Source organism: Lacerta agilis, chromosome 7, assembly GCF_009819535.1.
Source record: "Lacerta agilis isolate rLacAgi1 chromosome 7, rLacAgi1.pri, whole genome shotgun sequence".
Taxonomy (NCBI): domain Eukaryota; kingdom Metazoa; phylum Chordata; class Lepidosauria; order Squamata; family Lacertidae; genus Lacerta; species Lacerta agilis.
In genome coordinates this window covers 73601343-73626526 of record NC_046318.1, presented here as the reverse complement: position 1 = coordinate 73626526, position 25184 = coordinate 73601343, and the positions used below count along the sequence as shown (strand labels likewise).

General features: G+C 46.2%; 1 protein-coding gene across 11 annotated transcripts in view; it reads left to right on the top strand.

Annotated features, from left to right (window-relative positions):
• Window positions 1-25184, top strand: part of MTSS1 (MTSS I-BAR domain containing 1) — a 140048-nt gene that overhangs the window by 3111 nt on the left and 111753 nt on the right. For all 11 annotated transcript variants that reach the window (XM_033155828.1, XM_033155829.1, XM_033155835.1 and 8 more), the window contains exons 2-3: window positions 15826-15887; window positions 22285-22358. In XM_033155828.1, coding sequence (XP_033011719.1) covers window positions 15826-15887; window positions 22285-22358 — 136 coding nt within the window. The remainder of the gene's footprint in view (window positions 1-15825; window positions 15888-22284; window positions 22359-25184) is intronic.

The following is a 25184-nucleotide window of genomic DNA, read 5'->3' as shown; positions in this document are numbered from 1 at the left end:
GGGCTTCACTGCATCTTTTGTTGTTGTTGTTCAGTCGTTTAGTCGTGTCCGACTCTTCGTGACCCCATGGACCAGAGAATGCCAGGCACTCCTATCTTCCACTGCCTCCCGCAGTTTGGTCAGTCTCATGTTGGTAGCTTCGAGAACACTGTCCAACCATCTCGTCCTCTGTCGTCCCCTTCTCCTTGTGCCCTCCATCTTTCCCAACATCAGGGTCTTTTCCAGGGAGTCTTCTCATGAGGTGGCCAAAGTACTGGAGCCTCAACTTCAGGATCTGTCCTTCCAGTGAGCACTCAGGGCTGATTTCTTTGAAATGGATAGGTTTGATCTTCTTGCAGTCCATGGGACTCTCAAGAGTCTCCTCCAGCACCATAATTCAAAAGCATCAATTCTTGGGCGATCAGCCTTCTTGATGGTCCAGCTCTCACTTCCGTACATTACTACTGGGAAAACCATAGCTTTAACTATACGGACCTTTGTCGGCAAGGTGATGTCTTTGCTTTTTAAGATGCTGTCTAGGTTTGTCATTGCTTTTCTCCCAAGAAGCAGGCGTCTTCTAATTTCGTGACTGCTGTCACCATCTGCAGTGATCATGCAATTTCCCCATCCCCTTCCCTCCAAAGAAATTGAGATTTGGGGAGTGATAGAAGGGCACGAGGAACTATCCATGAAGGTTTGCTGAGTGGCGACTTAAGCCAATGGGTTGGGTTGAGGTTTGGCCCTTTGTTTCCTTAAAAAAAAAAAAAAATCCGGTTCTTTTGGTCCCGTCCCCCGTCCCCCCATCTGACCTCTGGATATACTAAAATTGCAGATTGTTTAGATGTGGGTGTGAGGAGCGTTGTGCGTTAACTTTGTCATAATGAACTCTTTTGTGATGTGATTGGGATCCCGGTCTTCCTTTGCCGAGTCTCTCGGGAGGGAAGGAGCAGGGGTCCGAAACAAAACCTGCAATCATTTTCATCAAGTCCACTTCAGCAGTGGGAATATTTTAGCAGATGTTTTCTTCCGCCAGATGGAATGTTGATGTGAATTGTTAGAAGCAGGGGCGGGGGGGGGGGGGTGGCGGCGGCGGCCGGCCTCTATCCTTCAGTTCTCTCCAACAGGAAGCAGATAAACCTTGAAAAACTGTGCCGGGCTGATACCTGCAGCTGAAAGAGTGCTCATCTGGAACACACCAAAGCTTTATGGGACCGGGCAAAGCTTTGGCTGTGTTTTAAAGGAAATGATCCTTCCTTTGCAGTAGTGGAAACAATATTTTTTTTTATTGGTGAACACTGCAGAGCAACATGGAGGAAAAAGGAGTGGGAAATCCATCAATTTTGCATTTTACCTCTGAGCCAAAACTTTGCTGACAAATGCCAGAGAGGGACGTGTGTTGTAAGCTTTTAACAGCAAACACAAAGAGTGCTGTAGCATCCTAAAAGGCTAACAGATTTGCTCTGGCTTACGCCTTTGTGGCCCGGAGCTGGGGAATTTGTCAATTTCATTTTCTTGGGAGTTTCTCATTTTTCACCTCTTCAGTTCTCCACATTTCCACATGTGTTTACAGATATATATATATATATTTAAGTCTTCATGAAAATGCACCAGCATTTTAGTGTGGATTTCTCCTGGCGTATGCAATTTTGCCGAATACGCTTATTTTTGCAGAGCGGTTTCCCCCAATACGGTACATTTTCTATGATGCTTTCACTAACGTATGCAGTTATAGGTACGATTCCCCCCAGCATTTGCATTTTTTTGTACGTTACTTCGCTGGAAAACAGAATTGCAAAATTATTTACTTGGCTGGAAAACGGCATTGCAAAATTCAGAGAAGGGAGAATTTTGAAGATTGCATTTCAGTTTCCTTACTGTTCCAGAAAGTGCAAATTAGGTAGGTTCATCTTCACATGCAAATTGAACCAGGTTTCTCCTGCATCCATGCCTGGAGCCCACTTCATCAGATACCTGAACTTGTTTGACTCAACTTGCTGCATCCAAAGTCCATGCCTGACCCCCTAAATGAAAGTTGCTGCTATTAATCAATGCCAGTTTAAGCTGTAATCCTTTGCATACACGAGAGTTAAGTGCTATTGAATTCAGTGGGGCTTCCTTCTAAGTAAACGTGTCGGTAGACCCGGTTGATTTCACTTTTCATATAACAGCTTCTTTTTTACAAAAACTTGCAAATAGGAGCATGTTTGGAACATGCGTACAGATAGCCAATCAGCGTAGTTTAAGCAAAATTATAAAAGTATCGCTAGGATTGCAGTCCCGTGTAGGTCAGAGTAAACCCCATGAAAGCAGTGGGACTGAATATCCTCTAAAAATAGTGGACTTAAAACATTTGGAAACTTTCGTTGAAGCAAAAATGTATCCTATCTTAAGGGTTGAAGGAAGGCAACATAATCCAATGATGCAGACTTTTAAAAAAGCTTTCTTAAAAATCCAGCATATAAACATTTTGTCTTATCAGTAGGTAACTAGAGGAGTGGAGTTTAACTTGTAAAAAAAACAAAAACCCACCTGGGAAATATGCTTGGAATTGCTCTTGCAAATTCAACTCAAGGGAAGGTTTTAAAATCATTGCTATTGCTAGCACCCATATAAATATTTCTGTGTTTAGCAGATGTCCTGGAGGGAAGATCACGTGCTCCCTTTTTTTATTTGCAGGCTTTTAAAGGAAGCTTAATTGGTTTTCTGCACCCTTGGACTGTGTGTTCTCCTTTTTCTTTTTGATTATCTGGATTGTGGGCCCCCATCCAAAGCCACAGCAAAGAGGTTTTCCTTCCCCCAAAGCGCATCCACTTGGCACGGCCTTGTTGTGCTCCTGCAGTGGGGGGAGCAGGGGCGCTGTGGAGGCATATGGGGCGTAGTTCCAAATATGTTTATAGAGAGTCTTGGTTTTGTGGGGACGAAGTTCCGGATGACGAATTTAGAAACCCCCCAAATAAGTTACAGGATTACACGCCTTGGGTGTTGGCCGTGGGTGTAGCTCCGGTTGCTGGTTCAGCTGCAGGCTTCGAAGCAAGGGCAAATCCTATTGAAAGGCTCGTCCTTTTTTTCCACGGTTCTTGGACATGGTTTTCAAATTGCTCCGGTTTATCCGCCACCTGTTTGCTCGTTGGGAAATAATGGGCAACTTTCCTTTTGTGCAATCGACGTTTCCAGGGCTTTTTGGCGGCCCATGTGTCAAAGAACGGCTTGAAATGCCCATTTGTTGCAATGGCATGTTAAGTCGGGACATTAAGGATCTCAAGATCCTTAAAAAAGGGGGGGGGACAAGGCTGAAGTTTGTTAACCTGTCACTCTGAAGTTGGAAAATTGATTTGCTAATCCCAGAAAACCCCTTGTGTTTTCCCAGATGCCACTGCCCACCAGCTGTCCAAATCTTTGGCCTTCTGTGGCTGCTTTTGACGCTGAATCTTAAACGTCACCAGATTTGCAATTTCAGACATAAGCTAGGGTGATGGTAGTGGTGGGTCTGCGTTCTGCACCTTAATTCCCTCCTCCCCTGAAATAGTGACATCAGTTGTTCTGTATGCAGGTGTGATATTAAAGGGGGGGAAGAAGACAAAACCAAGGAGCCCCCCCCCCAAAACCAGCCTTTCCCGGCCTGGTTTCCTTCTTCTGTTTTGGACTACAACTCCCATCAGCCCCAGTCGGTGTTAGCTGGGGCTGATGGGAGTTGTAGTCCAGAACAGCAGAAGGGAACCAGCCTGCCTTGAAACAAAGTCTGGTAGCCGTAATTGTCCTTTTAATGGGTTCGGTATGATTTAAACGCAGTAGTCCTTTTCATTTTAAATTAAACGTTAGCTGTTTTTTCCTGGGGAGTCGTGATGGCTGTGCATTCTCTCAGGCTCAATGGCAGCGTTTTTTACTTTATTTCATAAACATTTTTATACTGGTTGATTGTAAACACACACCTCAAAGTGCACCATTGGACACTAGTTTTGGGGGAACAAGAGCAGGAGAGGGGCTATTGTCCTCATGCCAAAATTCCTTTCCCAGAGGAATTTTGTTGTGGAATAGGGATGCTGGGCTAGATAAGACCTTTCTTCTGATATCCAGCAGGGCTGTTCTTCGGCCTGTCAAATAAAAATATTTGAAATGGTAGGAGGAGTTCCTGGAGAATCCCAGCCCACAGGATGCGAAGTTTGGGTAGATTGCGTCAAGGGTGGCGCATGACTGACTGATGTCCGTCAGGCTCCCTGGTGGATCCATGAACAGGGAGTTTTTTGTGTGTGTTTGTGTGTGCTGCTTTGTGAAATGGAGCAAAGAACTGCTCCTTTTTTTTCTTTTTTTTGCAGGGTTGACATTGGCTCCGAGTAAGGAAAGCCCGTCATTTGCAAAAATCACCGAACAGGGGAAGTTAGCTGCTTGATGTGCTGTAACAATCCTTTTGTTTAGTAGGCGTTTTCCTTTCTCCCAAAGGATGTTTAAAGGGCGGAGAGATGGTTTTAAGATGAAGGTGTGGCTGCTAATCCAGGATAAGGCTCTGATAAGCATAGGTTTGCGAGCGTATTTTGTAAAGATGAATGAGCGAGGCAGAGAAACCCACACTCGGCTTAATTGCGTGTGGGCGAAAGAGCAGTTAAAAAGTGTGTTGGCAACAAGTCATTTGCTTAAAACGATTTTGGGGGAGGACCTCAGAATTGTAGTAGTGCTGACTCCGTCCTGAGTGTTCGTGGCTTCGTGTTCACTCTTAAATACTGTGGTACCTGGGAAGTTGAACAGAATCCGTTCTGGAAGTCTGTTCAACTTCCAAAAGTTCGGAAACCAAGGCGCGGATTCCAGTTTGCTGAAGGAAGGTCCTGCAGCCAATCAGAAGCTACGTCGGACTTTCAGGTTCCAAAGAACGTTCGCAAACCGCAACACTCACTTCCGGGGTTGCGGCGTTCGGGAGCCAAAATGTTCGACTTGCAATTCTGGTGCATGTAGCTAGACCATATGGCTATTGAGAGGGGAATGGGCCAGTAAGAGAAGAGGAGGAGGAGTTTGGATTTGGATTTGATATCCCGTTTTATCACCACCTGAAGGAGTCTCAAAGCGGCTAACGTTCTCCTTTCCCTTCTTCCCCCACAACAAACACTCTGTGAGGTGAGTGGGGCTGAGAGATTTCAAAGAAGTGTGACTAGCCCAAGGTCACCCAGCAGCTGCATGTGGAGGAGCGGAGACGCGAACCCGGTTCACCAGATTACAAGTCCACCACTCTTAACCACTACACCACACTGGCTCTCAGTAACAATGGAAGTGTGTTCCTTCCAGGGTTGAAGAGTTACAGCACCTGCTGTGGCTGTAGAGACCAATATGGGAGAGAGATATGTTTTGTTGCAGCTGGGGCAGATGAAGGCATCTGCAGTTGGCCACAGGTGAACCTTGTTCCAGAATTGGAACCTTTCAACCTTGATGAGTGGGTTTTTGTTTTCCTTGTACAGTACTGCTAACTGGCCTTTGCCCATGCTGGTTGTAATGGTATGGGGTCCCTCTCTATTAGACCACCTCTTGAAAGTGTGCAGTGGAATGTGAATCTTGCTCTTAGGTTGTCTCTGATAATTGAAAGTTTTCACGACTACTAAGTGGAACTAGAGCAAGTCATTCTGCATATGTGTATTTATCCACTCTGCAGTTCCTTCCTTTCCCCCTCCTCTCTCTCTCTCTCTCTCCCTCCCCTTCACCACGCTTTTAAGTAGAAGATATTTTTGCCAGCGCATTGTGTTGAGCCAAAATACAGCTGATTGTTCACTTGTTTGAAGACCAACTGGTCCTCTTTGCTCTGCTGTTCTTTGCCATTACAAACAGCTGCACTGTGTTCCTTCTCGGACTTGCAAAGAGGGGAGGTGGGGAAGAAAGAAAGAAAGAAAAACCCCTCCTGATTTTTATCCTCTGATCTTGAGTGTTGATCTTGGAAACAATCAACCCAGCAGCTGTCAGCACATTGGGGTTTCTTTAAACCAATGCAGGACTGTGTAAATGGGTAGCTATTTTTAGATTTTAAAGCAGTTGCTCTCAAGGTGGGAGGCAGGCTCCCTAAGGAGGGGGAGACGGCTGATCTTCCCCCCCAACCCCTTCACACACTCTTATTGGCCATTTGCTTGATCCAGGAGTGTTACCTTGTGTTCATCCTTAGAGGTATGGTCCAGCGACACAGCTGTTGGGGAACTTTTTTTTACCCCTCCTTAAAGTTTTCGCCATGATACCTTTTGAAAGTAACGCTTAGAAGAATATGTCGCCATGCTCCAGTCTCTGAGACAAGTTCACACAATCCTTTCGCTATCTGGCACAGGAATTGAGCTGTGAGATGCTGACAATCTGCAAAAGCGACAAAGGGAACAGCAAAGACAGAGAACCGATAACTCGTAAGTTTTCCCTGCTGGTTACCTGGAGGTCACCTTGACCGCAAGCAACCAGGGAAGTGGTTAACTGCAAGCCATCTTTGTTTTATTTTGCTCAACCGATGGCTTGCTGAGTCTTCCATGGAATCTCTCTCTTCCTGGTGTCTCTCCTATCTGCTGCTGTTGTAGTACCTGCAGTTTTCCTTTTAGCTGACCATGTCTGCTACTGTCCCGTTTCCAACCACCCTGTTTTCTTACAATGAAGCAGCTCTGTGGATCTCCTCCAGGTAACCAGGTGTGTCCCCAACTGAGCTTACCTGTGTCCAGCCACCCGAGTGCTGCTTTTTGATGGGACTTGTCATCCAAAACATTTGGAGGCTGCCAGGGTCCCATCTGTTTAAAGCGGCTTCATAACTGCTGTAAACATCCATGGCTTCTCCCAAAGAATGCTGGGAAGTGTAGTTCGTTAACAGCGCTGGGGGTTGTTGGGAGACCAGTATTTCTCTCAGAGGACCACACTTCCAGAGTTGGGTTAACAGTCGGTCTCTCTGCCCAAGGAATTCCGGGAATTGTAACTCTGAGGGGAATCGGGGGCCTCCCAGCAATTTTCAGCACCCTTAGCAAACCACAGCTCCCAGGACTCTTTGCAGGAGACTGGCATGAGCATGGTTTAACTGTATGGTGCAGATTGGACCCCGGCTGGGTGAAGACTGCTGTGAAATTAGGGTGGAGGCCTTCTGCATCCCTGGAGCTGAGCTGTTGAGTTTGCGCAATATGGCTCGGCTCCTAGAACCAGTCAAGCCCTCAGGATAGCTTCATTGCAAGGGTCATGCAGGGCAACACTATGGGGATATGGTGTAAAAGTAGGAGTAATGCAGCAGGTTACCCGTTGCTTAGTAGCTGTGTGCAAGAGCCTGACAGCAGACCTATGAAGCTGCCTTAGACCATTAGACATCGTCAATGTAGGACCTCCCTACTGCAGACTTGCAGGAGCAGACCCTGGTCTCAAGCAGTGGTCTTTCTTGGCCCTGAAATACTTTTAACTGGAGATTTTGGGGGCTGCCTGCAGTTTTCCTTAGGTGGCGCATGTGCTATGGGCCCTTGCATTTGCCAGTGTTGTGAGAGCACATGGCACCAGAACTTAGGAGTGAGTGGCAGGTGTGCAGCACAGGTGGCAGATCAAGGGGGGGGGGTCCTGGCACGCCCAACAATGAGAAAACCAGAGCACGCATGACACAGCCTTGGAAAGTCACGTCGTCGTTCGGGAGCCTGCTTGGGCAGAGTTTGGGCAGATCTGTTTTAAAAGCTCCCTCTCCCCTTTCCAGTCAGACGTGACGCCACAGGTTTTGCGTCGTCGTAGCTCAGCAGGAAATTTGTGCATCGCCGCGGAACAACATTACCAGCTGAGTCAATGTTTTAGGATGAAATGTGTGTAATAATTGTGCACCGAATACCATTTAATACAGAACATGTGTTTTTCAGTTCACTCATTCTTCAACTCATTTCTTAGGACGTGGTGCTTTGGAGTAATAAAACCAACAGTGCGAAATAGGCTTGTGTATATAAAAAAAAATCTGTGTGTTCATTGCAAGTTGGCTGTTGCAAAATGATAGAAACATTTTGGGCATTTGACCAGTTGGAAAAGTGAACTGAGTGTTCAGATATTAATGAAATAATGGTCTAGCCATTTTAACGTACTCGCTTCATTGCTAGAACCACCCAGGATGTTGGCTTCCCTTGACTTTCCATAATTGAGGCTGCAGTCCTGTGCACACATTACGGGGGGTATAAGTTGCATTGAACACAGCAAGGTTTACTTCTCAGTTAATTATGTATAGGATTGCACCATTAGTGTCTCGCTCACAGCAGTATTCGGGTTTTTAAAATACCTCCGACTGTTTCTTTATGTTATTTTCACAGCCATTCCTTTTCTAGACCCGTCTAATCCCAACAGGAGCTTCACAGAGCAGACAACCAGATTACAGGGCAGAGAACTTCCTGGTTTCTGCCGCCAACAAGGAATCTTCATGGGCATATTCTATGGTTGTGTTCATATTCTATGGTTGCCTTCCATTAGAACTGGTGGCTGGTGGGTCAGGAGAGCTTTGCTGTGCTCCAAACTCCTTGCTAGCAAACGACACCACCATGAATTAAAAGCAGTAAGCGGACACTTGACTAGTGACTTTCTTGGCTGCATGGAACATCTGGCGATTCGCTCATGGCCGGTAAACCAAAACAGTGAATGCAACTATCTTTTGGTCCACGTAAACTTGCCTTCAACTTGCCACTTGGAACCTGTACTTTGGGCCGCTTAAGTAGTTGTCCCCACAACTGCTGCAATTGAAGAGTTTTCGCTTGGACATATGAGGGTTCCATGTGATACTTGATTCTCACAGAAGGTCACAAGCAGTTCCTCCAGAGCCACAGCCCAGTGTACAATCCACTGCTTAGTATGCAGAAGATCCTAAATTCAATTGCTGGTGTCTCCAGGTTGGGCTGGGTCTCTGCCTGAAACCTTGGAGAGCTTCTCCCTGCCAGAGTAGTCTTTTCAGAGTTAGATGGATCATTGGTCTGACTCAGTTTAATGTAGCTTCTTGTGTTCTTTTTTTTTGGGGGGGGGTGTAGTTTTTAGGTGATGTACTCTTCCCTGAGTTAGTCCCAGTTGGCTGTGGTATCTTTATTTACATCCAACCTTTCTTCCAGCATGGAACTCAAGGTGGTAGACACCAGGCAATTTCTTACCTGGACACAGACTAAACTCACATTTGCTTTGCTTCAGCAAGGTAGCTGCATTGTAAATCCCTCAGACCATGGCTTATGCCGTCCGTTAGCAAGGTTAAGTGGAAAGGATGCACCTTGGATTTTCTGAAAACGGGTGTTTGATGAGTAAAGTTGGGGTTGGGGCATCAGAAATGACTTTCTCATAGCTCTTGCATCCAGCAGAACCTAAGTACTTGAGCTGAAATTCAAATTTATTTCAGACATGCAATCCTGTGCATGTTTACTCAGGAGCAACTGTGCTCAGTAGGGCTTATTCAGAACATTAAAAAATACAGCTTAAATTTAGAATATGAATCTTTCTCAAATTGCTCTCCGTGTGGTTTCAGTTCTGGTTATCTCCCTGGAAAAGGCAGATGTGATTTTCGCACTGAACTGCTCATCCAAGAGAAAGGAACATCGTGTTTTGCAAGAGTTGTGGGTTGTGTGCTCAGAGCTGCAGATCTTTCTGCAGATTGGGCAGGGGAATGCTGTGGCGTTTGCTCTTTGTAGCTGTGGACCTCTGGCTTGCCAACTGGCCTTTCCCCTTATTGACTTGAAATGTTTGCGCAACAGATGTCACTCTGGTTCAGTGAACCATCCTGTTGGCCACTGGAGCAGAGCATACCCTGACATGTCACTGCGGTCAAGGTTCCTTCTTAGGACATCATTCAAGTTTTGCTGGCGACAGGCCCATGAGCAGAATTTCGAATCTGATCAGTGCGCTTGGGTAGTATGGGCAATACGGCGGGAAACTGAATCCTGGAAGTTTTGCTGCAGATAACAAATGAATGCCCCAAAAGGGCATGTGCTCAGAGTGAGGATGGTACAGAGAGAAGCATGCTAATCAGCCACATCTTAAGGATCTAGGCTTGTGCCCTTGGTTACTTGCCGGACTTGGAGGATGCAAAGTCAAAAATAAACCCACTGGGTTTGGTCACATGCATGCCGTGAAGACCTTGTGTGCTGTAGTGCATATGGGTGTGAATGGAACCACATGCGCTTCTTAAAAGGATGTTCACGGCCATAAATGGTGCTGGTTTGCAAGATGCACATTCATTGAGATGAATAAATACGTTGATATTGCAGCTGCTGCAGAGAGATAGCCAGCTAAGGGTGGAGTCCCAGTCTCTTCCGCCTTCAGTTGCATACCACCTGCTAGCTTTGCTGCGAGGGTGAGATGCTCTGTCGACAACCCAATGGGACAGAGGGGTCTTAGTAGACCACAGGCTTAACACAAGTCCACAGTGCGATACAGCAGCTAATAAAAGCTAACGCTATTCTAGGCTGCATCAACAGAAGAATAGTGTCCCGAGTCATAGTCCCACTCTCTTCTGCCTGGGTCAAACCACACCTGGAATACTGTGTCCAGTTCTGGCCACGGCACTTAAGAAGGATATGGACAAGCTGGAACGTGTGCAGAGGAAGGCAACCAAGATAAGATGACAAAGGGTTGGAAACAAGTCTTATGAGAAATGGGTTGGTATTGGATATGTTTAACCTGGAGAAGAGGAGACTGAGAGGAATGTGATAGCCATCTTCAAATATCTCAAGGGCTGTCACTTGGAAGATAGAGCAAGCTTGTTTTCTCCTGCTCCAGAGGCTAGGACCCCGAACCAATGGCTCCCAAGTCACAAGAAGGAGATTCCGACTGAACATCAGGAGAACTTATGATAGTAATAGCTGTTTGACAGTGGAATGGTATCCCTTAGGAGGTTGTGGACTCTCCTTCTCTTTTAAGCAGAGGTGGATGGCCATCTGCAATGGATGCTTTAGTTGAGATGCCAGCATTGCCGGGGTTGGGGTGGAAAGACACTTGGGGTCCCTTCCAACTTTTTAGATTCTATGAACTCTGTATGGGCACTGTGTTTGCGTGTGTGTATATGTATCTGTAAGGGAGGGGACATTAAAAACTTGGTTCCATGAAGGTAACCAGATAGACAGGAAATCTGAGGATGACTGAATGAATTGCTGTTTTGTTTGGATACTGTGCTATAAGAGGTGGGGTAGAGGCTGGGAGGGAAGTCTCTCACGTACTTGCATACTTCATTGGCATTGCAAATCATCAAGAGTTGACAGATCTCTCGCTGAGCCTGGAGCTTTCTTGGACCAGTTTCACGATCACCTAATGTGATTGTCTTTGACAAAATGGTGTCTGTCTTAATAGGTCCCCGGGCAGGCGTCCTCTTGGGAAGTGTGGAGTGATTTAAATGCCCCAGAGCACTCTATAAGTGCTTTACAGAAAGAATGAAACAATAAATTATTAGTCTAAAAAAAAAAACCCAGGGAAAAACAGGTATTAAAACATTCAACAATACTAAAGGTAAGCTAAAATAGGCTAAAAAACCAGATCAAAAATGCAATTCGGCATTCTGGGTGTTTCGATAGGCTGTGAGGCAGTGTGGTGTAGTGGTTGGAGTGTCGGACTAGGACCTGGGATATCAGGGTTCAAATCCCCACTCAGTCATGAAGCTCACTGGGTGACCTTGGAGTCAATCAACATCTCTTGGCCTACAGCCTACCTCACAGGGTTCTTGTGAGATAAAACGTGGAGGTGGTAAGGGTGCATTCCACCTTGTACTCCTTGGAGGAAAGGTGCGATGTAAATGAAATAATAAAATATAATAATGGTGGCAGAGAGTTTTGAATTGTGGGTTCTGCCTGTCACACTAAAAGAGAGATATTTTTTTTAAGTGCAGAATGAGTATTAAACCATGCCAGTTCCGCAGATCAAAGTTGTCTCATATTGGGTAAGGCAATCTTTCAAATTACCGTAACTGGTGATAATCCCATACAGGCCTCTTTCTTTACGTAAAAGGCTGTACTAAGGGCCTCTTCCATGTGGTTTTCAAACTTGGAGGTGACATTCTCACCAGTGGACTAATGGTCTGTGAACTTCATTAGTGTAAAGGTGACAAAAGCACAGCTAGCCAAAATTTAATTAAATATTGGGACACTGCTGCTGGGGCAGTTTGTGCAGTCACAATGAGTACGAGAAAGCAGCGTCTGGGTGCTCTTGACAAAGCTAGCACATTTAATTCCGACTTAAAATGACATGCCTGTACAGGGCAGTGTTCAGCTGCTGCACTCCCATCAGTGCAGAGATCTCTGCTTGCACAGTACTAATTTCTCCTCTCTCCCTTCACCACCCTGTGCGTATCCCACACCCTCTGCAAATCTGCTCCGGGGTGGGGGAACCCCTAAAAACAGAAGGGGGGGGCATGGTGGGAGGACAAAGGAAGAGTGCTCCATTGCCTAAGTAGGAAATACTTGAGCTGATGGAGTGAGAGGCTTGGTTCTACTGTACGTTGAAACTCATCCATGATAATCAGCCTCCCATTTTAAAAAGCTCATTCTCAGACAGGTGAACTAAGGCTTTAGCCTACACACTCCTTTTGTTGTTGTTTAGTCGTTTCCGACTCTTCGTGACCCCATGGACCAGAGCATGCCAGGCACTCCTGTCTTCCAATGGTCAGACTCATGTTGGTAGCTTTGAGAACACTGTCCAACCATCTCGTCCTCTGTTGTCCTCTTTTCCTTGTGCCCTCCATCTTTCCCAACATCAGGGTCTTTTCCAGGGAGTCTTCTCTTCTCATGAGGTGGCCAAAGTATTGGAGCCTCAGCTTCAGGATCTGTCCTTCCTGTGAGCACTCGGCTGATTTCCTTAAGAATGGATAGTTTTGATCTTCTTGCAGTCCATGACACTCTCAAGAGTCTCCTCCAGCACCATAATTCAAAAGCATCAATTCTTCGACGATCAGCCTTCTTTATGGTCCAGCTCTCACTTCCATACATCACTACTGGGAAAACCATAGCTTTAACTATACAGACCTTTGTCGGCAAGGTGATGTCTCTGCTTTTTTAAGATGCTGTCTAGGTTTGTCGTTGCTTTCCTCCCAAGAAGCAGGCGTCTTTTAATTTCGTGACTGCTGTCACCACCTGCAGTGATCATGGAACCCAAGAAAGTAAAATCTCTCACTGCCTCCATTTCATCCCCTTCTATTTGCCAGGAGGTGATGGGACCAGAGGCCATGATCTTAGGTTTTTTTTAATGTTGAGCTTCAGACCATATTTTGCGCTCTCCTCTTTCACCCTCATTAAAAGGTTCTTTAATTCCTCCTCACTTTCTGCCATCAAGGTAGTATCATCAGCATATCTGAGGTTGTTGATATTTCTTCCGGCAATCTTAATTATGGCTTGGGACCCGGGAGCAAATCACGTTGAATTGAAATGGGGCTTGCATCTGAGTAGACACTTTCTGATGGTGAGAGCTCTTTGAACTGTGGAATGGATTCCCTTGGGAGGTGGTCAGCTCTCCTTCCCAGGGGGGGGGGGTGTTAAGCAGAGGTTGGATGGCCATCTGTCAGGGATGCTGTAGTTGAGATTCCTGCATTTCAGGGGGCCGAACTCGATGATCCTTGCGGTCCCTTCCAACTCTACGATTCTGTGCACATGATTGCACTGTAATGCATCTTCAGAGCAGCAGCAGGGTTATGTTTTTACATTTCAAAATAACTAATACCTCGCTTTTCTACAAAACGCTGGCTCCCGAAACAGCTTAAAAGTACCAGCTGTGCCCGCGTTGCACCCAGAGGTGGGCTTCTCTCACCCAGGCTAGGAGAGAATCCTATCTGCCTCTTACTCTGCCTTTCTCAGCAATGGCAAAAGGGATTAAAAAAATAAGAAAAAATGCATGCTATGCTCAGTCTGGGTTGCCTTTCCTTGCGTTTGGCAGCTTGATTTCCCACAGCCGAGACGGATCACGCCATTGGCAGTCCCCTGCATTTGAGCGCATGCCTGGGAGCATTTGAATGATGTTATATCTCCGCTTCACAAGCTGGGATTTGATGGAGTCCTTTGCCTGTGCAGGCACGGCTCCCTTTGTGCGAGTCAGAAAGCCAACCAGGAAGTCTTCAGGTAACTCTAGTTCCTGTTCCATCCAAACCAGGAAGCTATGGTTAGCAGGCTTTGCAAGAAGCCAGGGTAGTGTTCCTAAGCCGTTCATCATCTTTTTTTGCAGTTCAGTTCTCTTTCGTCCAAAGTTTACGGAAGACTTCCTGGTGGATTTGCCCCCTCCTGTGAAGGTGTCAAAGACTGGTTCATACCTCTGCTTGTTAAGCAGGGAGCTGCTAATTTGTGTGTGTGATGCTGACACAGTGGTGGGCAACGTGCGGCCCTCTGCATAAGTTTACGCGGCCCTTGACTTCTTTGGCCCCGCCCTCCACTGGGTTGTGCGTTTTCAGCTTACGGACGTGCCGAACGGGTTACTTCTGGGTTTTGGCGCTCGCACATGTGCAGAAGCGCTAAATCACGACTCGTGCAGATGCGGCACTGTAGGTTGCGAACGTACCTCCTGCACGGATCACGTTCGCAACCCAAGCGTCCATTGTACCCTCGAGGGATGGTGGCCCTCAACCGAAAATCTCCCCCCTGTCGTGAACTATATAGCCAATGTTATGAAAATCTTGGCCTATACTGCACAGATGGTGTGAAACCACTGTATTGCCCTTTGTATGTATTTGAGCTCTAGTGGAAAATTCCATGGCTGAAATGATTCCTGTTAATCAGTAACTGTTATTTATGTTGTTGAGAAATCAGCTACTTTCCCATTCCATCCAGTTAAGAGTTTTTTATGCTGCTTGGAAGTTTGTTTTTTTTTTAAAAAAAAACAGCCATCACCTGGTACGATGTGGGCCGCCAGTGGCGACTTATTTCTTCCATTTGACCAACCTGAATAAAAGCAGGGTGCAGTGTTAGAAATTAGCCAGGCACCAGGCGCATTTTGCTACTAGCGTGGGTGCAGTTGCAGCTACGTGGAGATGTCTGGGTGCAGGGTTGGCGACTGCAGTTTAAAAACCTCTGCCTTAGTCCATAGTTAACACCATTTCCATTTCCGCTCTGTGTGTTTCTCCTCCTCGCATAATGGGACCAGTGAATTGTTGTAAGAGCAAGCGACAGTCGAGCAATGCGGTTGGGATCATAGAATCACGGAATTGTAGCGTTGGAAGGGAACCCAAGGGTCATCTAGTCCAAACCCCTGGCGAATAGACATTCCGTCGTGGCGACCGTAAACCTAGGTTTAAGGTGCTACTTGGCACCTAGCTTTGAGTTTCCAACACTTGACAGGCGTGCATGCTAGCGAGACTGAATGTCCTACAGATTGCAGATTGCAGAAAATACACAACGGTATCTGAATTTAGCTGAGTGATTTTATTGTACCAAACCTTACTGGAATCGTATCTATATGCCAATAAGGGTTCGAGAATTGCGAACACTGCCGTTACCATAGTGAACCTTAGTCTTTATGTGAGCACAGAGCTTGTTTTCACTAAGCACCTTGCGTCATTATGTGTTTTTTAAAAGTATTGCTAAGCTCGCCAACCAGCCCTAGGTTTGAATCAGAACCAGCATGGGGCTGTTGGTTTACTCTCCCCTGCCTTCCATTCCCAAGGGCTCTGGGGGAAATTTACATTGCAAAATCTCCGAAGACCTCACTGAGGTTCCTGCCTGATGCCAAATGGGCAATGGGACATCGTTTTCATTGCATCTCTGCGGTTCCTCTTGTTGACAGCTGCATTGAGTTTTTGCGGGGAGGAGTGGGGTATAAATGTTTTAAATAAATGCGAGGTTAAGAGTGTGCCTGAGCTTGCAGCTTCTGCCGCACCCAGTTAGCTTTATACAAAGCTCTAAAAAAAAATCTGATCAAATTGAAGGTTTTTCATTCTGCATTTTTGTTTTTTCTCTCTTCCAGGGAAGCTATCCGGTTTGGGAAGATTTCATAAACAAAGCTGGGAAGTTGCAGTCTCAGCTTAGGTAAGCTAAACCCCTGTGCCTCTCTTTCTGTCAGGTTTGCTCCTTTAATCTGCTACTTCAAATAAGCTTGGACTTGGAGCGCAGATGCTTGCTGGCTCTCGGCAAATGATGGCTTGCAAATCTGGAGACAGCTCCCAGAACACACACTCCTTTCCTCTTTCCTCCTCCCTTTCGTAGAGCAAATTCTCCTTGTCTCGTTCCGTAGTTTGGAGTCAAACCTTCAGTGCCGTGGACCATGAGTTCCGCATGAATGAAAATTTGAACCCTTGGTTCAATGTAAATTAGGAAGCTATAGTTACTCGGGAATTTTGTGTTAACCGTGGTAAATACTGTGCACAAGAAGAAGAAAAGGAGTTTGGATTTGATATCCTGCTTTATCACTACCCGAAGGAGTCTCAAAGCGGCTAACATTCTCCTTTCCCTTCCTCCCCCACAACAAACACTCTGCGAGGTGATTGGGGCTGAGAGACTTCAAAGAAGTGTGACCAGCCCAAGGTCACCCAGCAGCTGCATGTGGAGGAGCGGGGACGCGAATCCGGTTCACCAGAATACGAGTCTACCGCTCTTAACCACTACACCACACTGGCTCTAGAGAGTGAGGAACCTGTGACTCTCCAGGGGGTGTTGGACTCCAACTCCCCATCAGCCCCAACCAGCATGGCCAGTGGTCTGGGAAAATGGGAGTTGGAGTCCCACCATCATATGTTGGACCACGGCTCCCCCAGCCCTGGTGTACAATTTTGAACCGTGGGCAAAGGCAACAATAAAGGAGCAAGTGAAAGGAGAATTCGCCAGAGATCATAAATGGGGAAGTAACATCCATTCCCATGGCTAGCTTGTGATTTGCAAACTATTGTTTCCAGAGAACCAGTGTGAAGTCTGCAATGTGCACATAGCTCTTGTTAGATTCTTTTCAGTATTCTAGGGTTACTGTGCACGGCCCTCCCTTTGCCACAGCAAGTGCTCTCCGAAATACGGATGTCATCAGGGCGTGGTCTTTTCAGAAACCCAGTCCTGCATTGTCTGTTAGTATAATTTGGAGGAAATGCCAAGCAGACATTTCAAACTCTTCTTACTGGCAGGTACTAAAAGTGAGTAGCATATTCCCCCGGTTTTGCCTTGAGGATGCACTTCCTTCCTCCAGTGGCTTTTCTTCAAACCCCACCCTGAATCTGGAAGCTATTTTGCAATTTTGACCTGGATATGATAGATATATATATATTTGCAAATCCTCATCTATAGCTTGCTTGGAAGAGAGGAAATTGAAAGCATTTTGCGGAGACGGTGCTGTAGTTAGACCCCGCAAATTGGCGCTCGCATTCTGTTTGCAAGTTGGTGCAGCAGTTCAGGTTTAGTAAAGCTGTCCTTATTTACATGCAAATTTGTTGAAGTTTCCACAGGGAGAAACAGAGTGGTTCTGTTCTGTTCTTGTTTGATATAGGAAGCTTAGATTGGGCAGTTTATCTTTGACAATAAGATTGCTCAGGAGATCGACTTTCTACTTGCCAGTGAATAACAATCTGGTTTGTCTTGTTTTCTGCTTCGCGGTTGTTGATGATGCCTAAACAACCAGAAATGAATTTGCTAAATCTGGAGGGTGTTTGGTTAACTGACTCCATTCCACACATCTCACTTAGCCTTTCTTGAAGCAGAAGGATAGCGTTGACATTCATTCTTCTCTCTTTCTCTTTGTTAGGGGCTCCCAGTTCTGTACGTTTCATACCTATACTATTGATCAGCTGCTGGAGGAGAAGATGGGGAGGGGGCTGCAGTTTACTTGCAGCTGAGCCGCACTCTGTCCTTTTATACCCTTGTTTCTTCGGCAGTGTGCATGTGTGCCGTGAACAGAGGATGAAAACCTTCCCCACGAGAGCAGCTTGCTTGGCATTCCAAGCCCTGTCTTGCTGTGAACCATTTTCCCCACAGCAGATCTTGGCTAACGATTTCTTGATTCTCAAGTGGCTGCAAAGGGAGGGGATTTTATGTGTGTCTTAAAAAGTCTTCAGCTGACCTGTGAAATGCCGTGCATCTTAACCTTTCTATGTGGCTGTTTGGTGCCCAGGAGTGTGCTGGTGGTCTGAGGCTGTGGCTTTGCTTTTAGTAGTAAATAAGAGATTTTTCATCCCTGCGATTCTCTGCCGCGCAAAGTGATTTTGGAAGGAGGGAGGGGGTGTTTTTGCAGGGGAGAAACAGCAAGCAGGGGAGGAGGCGCTTAGGTCATCGCCCCTGCCGCTTTCCCCTTCGCAACACCTCTTCCTGGCTGCGTTTTGTCTTTAGAGTGGGATTCCAGGATGTGTTTGCAAGCTCTGGGGGGAAATTGTGTGTGCATATGTGCGGAAGCTCAAAAAAAAAAAAAAAAAAAAAAAAAAAAGATCATGGCCATTGGTCCCATCACCTCCTGGAAAATAGAAGGGGAAGAAATGGAGGCAGTGGGAGATTTTAGTTTCTTGGGCTCCATGATCACTGCAGATGGTGACAGCAGGCACGAAATTAAAAGACTCCTGCTTCTTGGGAGGAAAGCAATGACAAACCTAGACAGCATCTTAAAAAGCAAAGACATCACCTTGCCGACAAAGGTCCGTACAGTTAAAGCTATGGTTTTTCCAGTAATGATGTGTGGAAGTGAGAGCTGGACCATAAAGAAGGCTGTTCGCCAAAGAATTGATGCTTTTGAATTATGGTGCTGGAGGAGACTCTTGAGAGTGTCATGGACTGCAAGAAGATCAAACATATCCATCCTTAAAGAAATCAGCCCTGAGTGCTCATTGGAAGGACAGATCCTGAAGTTGAGGCTCCAATACTTTGGCCACCTCATGAGAAGAGAAGACTCCCTGGAAAAGACCCTGATGTTGGGAAAGATGGAGGGCACAAGGAGAAGGGGACGACAGAGGATGAGATGGTTGGACAGTGTCTTCGAAGCGACTGGCATGAGTTTGGCCAAACCGCGGGAGGCAGTGGAGGATAGGAGTGCCTGGCGTGCTCTGGTCTATGGGGTCACGAAGAGTCGGACACGACTGAACAACAACAACATGTGCGGAAGGGGCAGAAATTGCAACAGAAAACTCCTGGATAGAGAAGAATTAACCACTCTTCTGCAGGTTGATTCTCCATTGCAGATATCATGGCCTCTACACCATTAACTGATGTTGGCAAGCATGGGGTTGCCACCCACAACAGGTCCCATCTTGAAGAATTCTTCCTTTTGAACCTGCGTTTAGTTCATTTCTCTCATGCTGCTGTGCCCTTGTTTTTAGTTTCTCCCCAAAGTCATGTCCCAGATTCCTTTTTGAAATTTAAATCTGAATATGCAGTTAATTTAAACCAGAGAAGGAAGCACTTCAGCACAAGTTTTTTGAGGTGAGCAGGGTCCTTAAGACCTACTTGTTCATGAAGTGCCGGCTATATTTAGGAAGCCTGGATTTACATTTAGTTTCTTGCTGAGAGTACGGTAAGAATCTGGGGACCCGCTGCTACGAGATGGATGCTTGGAAAAGGGAGTAAAAAGGTCATTGTGTTTGCAAGCCAAGGCAGCTTCCTGGGAGTTTTGTGTGGATGGAATGGTTGGGCAAACTACATCATCCTCAGACTTCTGTGATGAATCTGTACACCTTAAGACTGAAAGTGATGGGGTGTGTGTGTGACTGTTTGAATGCTCCTCCAGCTGTTTTCCCTGTGCATTGAACTATCATGTCAGGCTAGAACATTCTCCCCAGGCTAGTTATGAGAGTACACACACACACACACACACACACTCACACTCACACTCACACAAACACATATATATAGCATGAGGGAGTCATATTTTTGAGGGTTACCTTACCTGAATTTTGAATTGGTCCAGCCCAGCAACAGATGCATTCTTGTGTAATACTGCTGATCATGTTTTCTTGGTCAGAGGAAACCACTGATACAACAACAACAACAACAACAACAACAACAACAACAACAACAACAACAGCAGAAGAAGAAGAAGAGAGGAGAAGGAAGTCCAGCTGAACTCTGTTCTCCCTCCCATTTTTGAGTTGGAACACTCAAAGCTAAACCTGCATGACTCTCCCTGTAGGGATGTGCATGGTCTCCAAATGCTAACACACACACTTCAGCTTCTTAGAATTGTAGAGTTGGAAGGGGACACCCAGGGTCATCTAGTCCAACCCCCTGCAATGCAGGAATGGAGAAACTGTGCAGGTCATCCAATGTCAGGTGATCTAGGGTGGACTCAAGCTATACTTTTGCTTTTACTCCCAAAATCCAAAACGGTGCCCCTCTAGAGATGAGGGGGGTGGGGAATCCACAGGGAAAAATGGAAAAAAGACCCTCAAAAATATTTTCCCCCACAGGCCTTCACATCTCTAGTACCCCCTCTTCCTGCAAATTAATATAAGTGTAATAAACCAGGAAGTTTCCCAGTGCAAGCACCATTGAAGTCGTGTGCCGCTCCTCCAACAGGGCTTCCATTGGAGAATGGACCTGGCAGGTGGCATTGCATGGGCCAGAATGCTTTGGCATTCCATGTTGATGCGCCCAGATTCACCTGCATGAAGCAGCTGTTGCCCCTTGCCCCATAGTATTGCCACCTCCTGGAAGACTCTTAAATTAAATGTAAAGTGGAGGCCCTATTTGCTTCAGAATACCTGAAGCCGCTCTGCAGTGTGAGCAAACAGATCTGTCCCTGCCAGGGATTTGTGTCAGGCTCATAGTGTCCTGAAGGGCTGGTCTGCTCCCTGTCTGTACCCAGCGCTGTGCCGCTGGTTTGCCTGACGTGAGACTAGTGGGCTTTTGCGTACATTTTGCTGGATAGCGCTTCACCTGTGGTGTGAGAGATAAGCCAGCATTGATCAAACAAGTACTGGGCCCATTGTGCAGGAGTCTGGTCTTTCCTGTTGTTGCATTGCTTAATGCACAGCACTCTTGCCTGTTCTTTTTATCCCCAGAAGAGATCTATGAGGTCTAAGCCTTATCCTCAAAGGCTGTTTTCCCCCAGCTTTTCTAGACTGACCATTTATTTCTGGGAGCAGTGGTGTTGAGAGCCTTCCTTTCTGTTTTAAGAGACAGAAACTTGCTCCGTAACTCGCGCCTGGAACATCCATAGGTGGCCGAGAAGCAGGTGCAGTAATTTCGCCTTTAGGTCAGGAATTTACGAACCGACAGCGTTGGGAGAGGATCGCGCTGAATCTTAAGAGTACAGCTTAAAGCAGTGCTAGCCATTGCGGTGCCTCCTGCACGATGTTGAACTACAATTCCCCCCACCACCACCATGCTGACAGATGGGAGTTGGAATTGAGCAACATCTGGAGGGCACAGGTTGGCTATCTGTGGCTCCCAAGTATCATTTACAACAACCCCTTCCCTGCACCGTTTACAAGCTTGAGAACTGTTTCTCTCCCTCTGTGTTTTAAAGCACACATTCAAACATTATAAAATATGGTTTAGTTGTCAAACATGCCACTCAAATCCAGTAATTGCTTGGATTTGTAATTCTGTGTTCTTCTCTCTTCTGTCCAAGGACTGCTTCAATACTCTACATGAGTTTTTTTCATCCAAGCGTAGACTTGGCTGGAAGTTGGGCTGATGCCGCCACGAAACTCACATGATTCTTGCATTCATGTCAAGATTTTAGGTGCTGCTCATCTTAGATGTACACCCCCCCAAAAAACCAATGTGTGCAGAGGATGCTGTTGATAATATTTCTTCACTGCATATCAGAATAATTACTTACCGGTACCTTCCTTCATTCTTCAGAGCAGGAACGTTGAACCTGTAGCCCTCCAGATTTGTTCTTGGACTCCGAACTCTCCCATCAGCTCCTGCCAAGATGGTCGGTGTTCAGGGATGGTGGGAAGCTGGCTCTCCAGATGAACTACGTCTCCCATCATCCCTGACCATTGGCTGTTCTGCCTGGGATGGATAGGAGATGTAGTTCAGCAACAGATTAAAAGGTTTAGAGGTTCTCCCTCTCTCCTTTAGAAGCACCACCTATCTTTTTGTTATTGTTGAGTTCAAGTAAACTCTGTAAGAAAACAGGAGAAAAGCCAAGTTTTCTGTGGTGCCATCCAAAAGCAAGAAAGTGATTTAGGGTACAAATCAAGCTGTGAGAGTCCCTTTTGTATTTTGTAGGAGTTCAAATTAGAGAGCCAGTGTGGTATAGTGGTTAAGAGTGGTAGACGCGTAATCTGGGGAACCGGGTTTGCGTCCCCTCTCCTCCACATGCAGCTGCTGGGTGACCTTGGGCTAGTCCCACTTCTTTGAGGTCTCAAAGCGGGATATCAAATCCAAACTCCTCCTCTTCTTTCTTTTCTGTTTGCAATGCTAATGCATTTTCCTTTTTGGTGCTCAGAGTTCTAAATAAGCTGTGTCTTGCGGTTTCTAACGTCGCATTATCTGCCTTGTATTTTAGGACAACGGTGGTAGCAGCAGCGGCGTTCTTGGATGCTTTTCAGAAAGTGGCCGACATGGCAACCAACACCCGTGGTAAGCAGATGCGTCTCTTAACAGCCTTTGCTAACGTGGTGCCCTCCAAATGTTTTGGGCTGTGGTTGGTGGGCGCCAGGTTGGCGAAGGAAGTTTGGCGAAGGCTGAGTTGCGTTTTATTCTGTTGAGCAAAATATTGTGTGATTTTAACATTAGTAGGCTCTCCTGGTCTCTCTCTCTGTCTCTCTCTCTCTCTCTGAAACCCTGCCAACAGCCAAATCTGTTAGACATCTGTGAAATAGTCCCCCGTTCCCTCGAAAGTGTGAATATGTTCTACATGAGCAGAAATACTAAATAAATAAATAAATAAATAAATAAAATTAATAGACGGCTTGGAAAAAAGCCGAAAAGCCAGAAACCTGTCATTGAAATTTGACTGGTGTAAATAACAGGCACGCTGCTGTATTTCGCCATCTGAACGGTATCTCGGTCCAAAATGAAAAGGGTGGGTTAGATATTTTTTTTAAAAATAAAAGAGGTGAATTTACTGAAATATATTGGAGCGTGTTATGAGAGCAGAATGCAAATGTGTTTCGCAGCTCTGCGAGTTACGCCCGCAGTTCATTTTACTTGGCTATGCTGCTCACGACCACCTGAAAGGAGGAGTAAAATACTATTTCCAGTTTACAAAGACTTGAGTGCCCAGAGCTAATTACTTACTTACTCACCACAGACGAGCGGCTTCTTATTAGCCTGGCGCTTTTGGCAGTCTCACACTTAGAAGCCGGAGCCAATTCTGTACAGTTTGGCAAAGGCGACAGTCTTCCAGGGACCTTTCCTTCCCAGTTCGCCGTCTTTACTTATACGGTGAGGCTTCTGCTGTGTGTGTATTCTTAATTTGCTCCAGAGGCATATATCTTGGCTCTCTTAGAATCGTGGAATTGATAGCTCAGTCTGTGGAGGAAGGAGACACTTAATCACAGGGTCATGGGTTCGAGCTCCACATTGGGCAAAAGATATTCCTGCATTGCAGGGGTAGATGAACCTCACAGTCCTTTCCAACTCTGATTCTGGTATTGGAAAGGACTCCCGAGAGTCACCTAGCCCAACTTCCTGCAGTGCTGTGTGGATTTTCTTCATCATCTGATTATGCCAGTGTCTGTTTCCTGCTTTTCAGTGGGTAGGTAATATCCCTGGTTTGGGGTGCCTGGAGCAATGCTACAAAAGGCCACTTGGGAAAAACCATAGATTCAACATCCCCTGCGTTACACGTCTAAAAAAATGTATGTGTGAGCCATGCATAATTATTGGTAGTGCAACTTTCTGCTATTCTAATATTCCTAACTAAGTGACATGTGACTGGGTGACACCTGGCTTGAGAGCAGTACACGTGAAAAGGATCTAGGAGTCTTGGTAGACCACAAACTTGACATGAGTCAACAGTGTGATGCAGCAGCTAAAAAAGCCAATGCAATTCTGGGCTGCATCAATAGGAGTATAGCGTCTAGATCAAGGGAGGTAATAGTACCACTATATTCTGCTCTGGTCAGACCTCACCTGGAATACTGTGTCCAGTTCTGGGCACCACAGTTCAAGAAGGATACTGACAAGCTGGAACGTGTCCAGAAGAGGGCAACCAAAATGGTCAAAGGCCTGGAAACGATGCCTTATGAGGAATGGCTTAGGGAGCTGGGTATGTTTAGCCTGGAGAAGAGAAGGTTAAGGGGTGATATGATAGCCATGTTCAAATATATAAAAGGATGTCATATAGAGGAGGGTGAAAGGTTGTTTTCTGCTGCTCCAGAGAAGCGGACACGGAGCAATGGATTCAAACTACAAGAAAGAAGATTCCACCTAAACATTAGGAAGAACTTCCTGACAGTGAGAGCTGTTTGGCAGTGGTATTTGCTACCAAGGAGTGTAGTGGAGTCTCCTTCTTTGGAGGTCTTTAAGCGGAGGCTTGACAGCCATCTGTCAGGAATGCTTTGATGGTGTTTCCTGCTTGGCAGGGGGTTGGACTGGATGACCCTTGTGGTCTCTTCCAACTCGATGATTCTATGATTCTATGTATGGGTGCGGCTGCAAAATTGTGTAGAAAATAAAGATAAATTTATTTATTTCGTCCACCACAATACCTCAAGGAGTAGGGCCCTTCCAGGTGTTATTGGACTACAGCTCCCATCATCCCTGCCCGTTTCCCATTCTGGCTGGGACCGAGCCAACAACATCTGGAACGCTGCAGGTTAGCAACCTCTGTCTTAGAGCTGTGGGTGATGTTGCAGCGCCATGCCTCCAGAGGTGGGGGGAAAGGGACGTTGCGATGTCCAAAGGCATTTCGTGGTGATGAAAGCAGTGGTTGACGGTGCTGCCCTAATGTGGCATCTTGGTGGGGGCTGTCAGAAGAAGGGGCTGGAGGAGGAGAGGTAGACAGGCCTCTAAATCCCAACAAATTTATTGCATGTATTCGAAAGCTGGTGGCTTTAGACCCAGGCATAGGCAAACTCAGCCCTCCAGATGTTATGGGACTAAAACTCCCATCACCCCCAGTCAACAGGACCAGTGGTCAGGGATGATGGGAGTTGTAGTCCCAGAACATCTGGAGGGCCGAGTTTGCCTGTGCCTGCTTTAGACTTCCTACTATATTACCTGTTTCTCCACCTTAACTTGTAAGATGCCCTCTTGCCAAAAGGTGCCCTTTAGAGATTTGGCAGGCATCTTTCTCTCTCTCTCTCTCTCCCTCCACTCCCCCCCCCCAAATGCTGCCCCAAACAAACCAGACTGAGGAAGGGAGTCCAGGCACACTCCTAAAATAAAATACAACGGCATATTCTGGGCAAACCCTCAAAATGCAAAGCTCTTCTGGTTTATTGTCGTCTTCAAAATATT